This window comes from Fomitopsis serialis (genome assembly GCF_022376445.1).
Source record: "Fomitopsis serialis strain Sig1Antser10 chromosome Unknown B0H18scaffold_284, whole genome shotgun sequence".
In the NCBI taxonomy this organism is placed as follows: domain Eukaryota; kingdom Fungi; phylum Basidiomycota; class Agaricomycetes; order Polyporales; family Fomitopsidaceae; genus Fomitopsis; species Fomitopsis serialis.
Window position 1 is genome coordinate 31,376 of NW_025955244.1, and position 3,125 is coordinate 34,500.

Below are 3,125 nucleotides of genomic sequence, written 5' to 3' on the forward strand. Positions count from 1 at the left end.
GTGGACGCAACATGTAACCGCGCTCCTCCAGCCATGGCTGGCGATCACGCCAGTAATATTCATCCTTCGTCAGGCTGTCCCATTGGTCGCCCCGTGCGGGCAATGTGTCCGCAGTTGACGGGTCTGCAGTCATCTCAGACGAGACCTGGCTTGCAATCAAACCGGTTTGAGAACTCAGAGGAGTAGGTGCTGGGGAGGGAGTCCCAATCGTGAGGCATGCAACATGAGACTCAGACACTCAGACGCTCGAGGGCGAACAAACGAAGCCGAAGTGGGACTAGCTGGGCTTTATTGTTCCAAGCCGCATCTTTGCGATGGCACCGACGTGGCGGAGGCAATACTGACAACGTGGGCGCTTGTTACACATCTGTGTCACGGTGTCACTTAGTACTAGTACTTGCTTAGCGCTTATTACTTAGTCTGTGCTTAGTATGCGTAACTCTCCAATCCATGCCCTCGGCGCACGGATTGTCCCTACTATGAACATTCATTGTGCATCGGGAAGGCACTAGGCCGCCAATACTATACAAGTGCTCAGGCTGGTACGCTGACATGCCGTGAGTCGCTCCCAGTGCAAACTCAGCTGACACCGATAGTTGTACATCCCAGCGTCCTGATACCACACAATTCGATGTGTCAGTGCCTGGACATCATATCAGTACGTACAAGGTCGTTCGCCGTGCTACCGCTGTCTTTTATTGTTGTTCTCCTTGTGCCCGGATCAGGACGGTTGCGACCAAGTTTCGAAAGCCCGTTGTCAGAACAGTTCTCAGGCGATAACTCACTGGCATTAGGTAAGAGTAAAGACTGGTGGGCATTGTTGTTGTTGCCGGTTCTAGAAGCTCGTCTACTGTCATTGGGACTCCAGGGACCGTGATTTGACAATCCAGGTCACGGAATAGTGCGTGCACTGCTACAGGTCGAATCGCTATAACAGCACGAGACTTCGCTTGCCGTATCGTCGCATTTGGACTCCCCCACTCCCCTCACTCTCTCTTATTCAAATTTCCATCATCATGTCCTCGAGCGATAGGTTCTCTACGTGCGACAGCCTCGGGGAGGAAGCAGTTACGGTTCGCGGGCCGTCCGTGCTGCTGATCAAGGTCGTTGGACCTCTGGTGCCCTTTGTTATCCTCCGGCAGGGCGACAAAGCTCAGGCCCTGACACTGAAGCTGCTCGAAGAAACCCACGACATAATGGACGAATCCTTGCACAATGAGCTTCAAAGTCGATACGAGAGGTAAGGGATGCTGTGGGTCTCCAAAGTTTATCTGATTTATGGTCGCCTAGGCTTGAAGAACACAGACGCGGCATCAAGGGCGGAATCATAGGGCACATGCGGCAATATGAGAAAGTCTACACGTATCAATCTGGGGCAATCAATTTGAACGGAAGGACTGTGGTAAATTCGCAGAATTTGCTTGTGTGAGTAGCTAATCACAATCAACGCAGAAATCTTCACAATATGCGCGGAGTGTGCAGATGTGGTTGAAGAAAGGAAAGTCTGAGTTCCCTCGGCTCACGCTCTGCAGGAAAAGCTCAACCAGCTCAGGTATGGATGAGTTCTTCAGCCCTCCTTAGCTTTGACTTATTCCCCAACGTGAAATCTGCCCTCTACGTTTGTCAAAATGTCTTTGCAGAGTTGACCCTAAAGACTGTGAGACAAGGGGTCCAAGACCCACCCGCGGCACCGGCATCCTGTGCGTATCTTGACAGAATTGCGTGTCATGATCTCGTAATAACATATGCTCCTTAGCCGAACCCCTGCCTGATCTGGAACTCGCAGATCTCACGAGTAAACGCGCCGAGAGGGAGTCTACCATCCACACAAAGGCTACGACAAAGAGATGGAAAACCTACGTTAAGCCATCGAACACAGACACCTTCCGCGACAGCGAGTCTACTACTCCATTTTCCATCGACATCGGCATGAACGTCGACAGCGACGCACAATCCTCTGATACAGACAGTGAGTCTGGCGTCGAAATTAGCGTCAGTTGGGGCCCGTCAGAGTCGGAGGTCGCAGTTGAGCCCCGAGACGATGTGTGAACGACATGTTGAGTCTCTTTCCATTGCATACTGCTTGGGTGCGCGCTGACATCTCCTCAGATGAGCGACCTCAGTCAATCAACGGGGATGCATGTCAGATCAATTACCGGTGCGCGGGTCGTGCTTAAAGTTCGCATATTGCGCTGGTAGCAAGTAATCTATACTAGATATTACTTGATGTATGGTGATCATTAGCTGGTATGCGCATGGGGCTATGTTTCAACGTCGAAGAGCAGCTCACCCGGATTCGCCATGGTCGTACTAGTAAGTTAAGCAATACATCTCACCGCATACTGCATACCGGGGCCGAGACTCGAGAATGCATTGCATTAGCAGCCACTGAATTCGGCTGTCCCCTGATCAAAGTGGTGACATAGACCAAGTACACGTTGACAAGTTAGCAGGACGCACTTGGGACGCAAGTACTGGGTCCTTCAGTCGTCGATGCGGTGTCGATCTCATGTTGACAACTTGTTGACACCAGTGGGCGCTCCAGCGCCTCACAGTGTCAGGACACAACAGTTGCCTAATCTGTAAGATGCACACTGTCACGTCACCTGTGACCGCGTCATTAGCGCTACTTGACCTCAGGTGTCAACTGAAGGCAAACTGAAGGTGCTGTCTACTCGCTATCCCACATAGCTCTGCTGGCTGCACATAACTTTTTCCTGATCACGTCTAACCCGTACGGAGAAAAGGCATACATATCGCCTTGCCGTTCCTGGAGGGTCAGTGCCTCCTTGAGGTTGCAAACCAGAAGCGCCCGCGTACGCAAGATGGATGAACCGCCAACGGTCCCGCTCCGGTATCACATAGCGGGGTGCTCTGAGCACAGTGGGAAGTACGTGGCAGAGAACGTTCTCGAAGACAGTCCTCTCGACCAGACGAGTCGATGGAGCGGCGCGTACCAATCGCCGAATGTGAAGCAATGGATGCTCCTGCGTTTACAGGATGTAACCGTACTTAGTTGAGTTATAACTGGGACCTATACGCGTTGCGGAGACTAACCCGCGTTTCGTAGAAAGTATCACCTTTGGGAAGGTACGCCTCATATCGTTGGCGACGTCACCTTCTGT

The 3,125-nt window shown here is 52.0% G+C and overlaps 1 protein-coding gene across 1 annotated transcript; it reads left to right on the forward strand.

Annotated features, from left to right (window-relative positions):
• Positions 1–519: 519 nt before the first annotated feature.
• B0H18DRAFT_1058322 (uncharacterized protein) lies at positions 520–2,324 on the forward strand. Its single transcript, XM_048031080.1, has 7 exons — positions 520–542; positions 597–1,240; positions 1,291–1,402; positions 1,453–1,552; positions 1,641–1,700; positions 1,757–2,056; positions 2,110–2,324. The coding sequence occupies exons 2-6, from the start codon at positions 1,017–1,019 to the stop codon at positions 2,047–2,049; spliced, it is 789 nt and encodes a 262-aa protein (XP_047885166.1). The 5' UTR covers positions 520–542; positions 597–1,016; the 3' UTR covers positions 2,050–2,056; positions 2,110–2,324.
• The last annotated feature ends 801 nt before the right edge of the window (positions 2,325–3,125 follow it).

What these genes read in the sequence shown, in the direction of transcription:
- B0H18DRAFT_1058322 (XM_048031080.1), top strand. Translation starts at nt 1,017, where the DNA reads ATGTCCTCGAGCGATAGGTTCTCTACGTGCGACAGCCTCGGGGAGGAA. An exon ending in ATTTGAACGGAAGGACTGTG is followed by an intron (nt 1,403 to 1,452) that starts GTAAATTCGCAG and finishes CAATCAACGCAG; the next exon opens with AAATCTTCACAATATGCGCG. An exon ending in ACCCGCGGCACCGGCATCCT is followed by an intron (nt 1,701 to 1,756) that starts GTGCGTATCTTG and finishes TATGCTCCTTAG; the next exon opens with CCGAACCCCTGCCTGATCTG.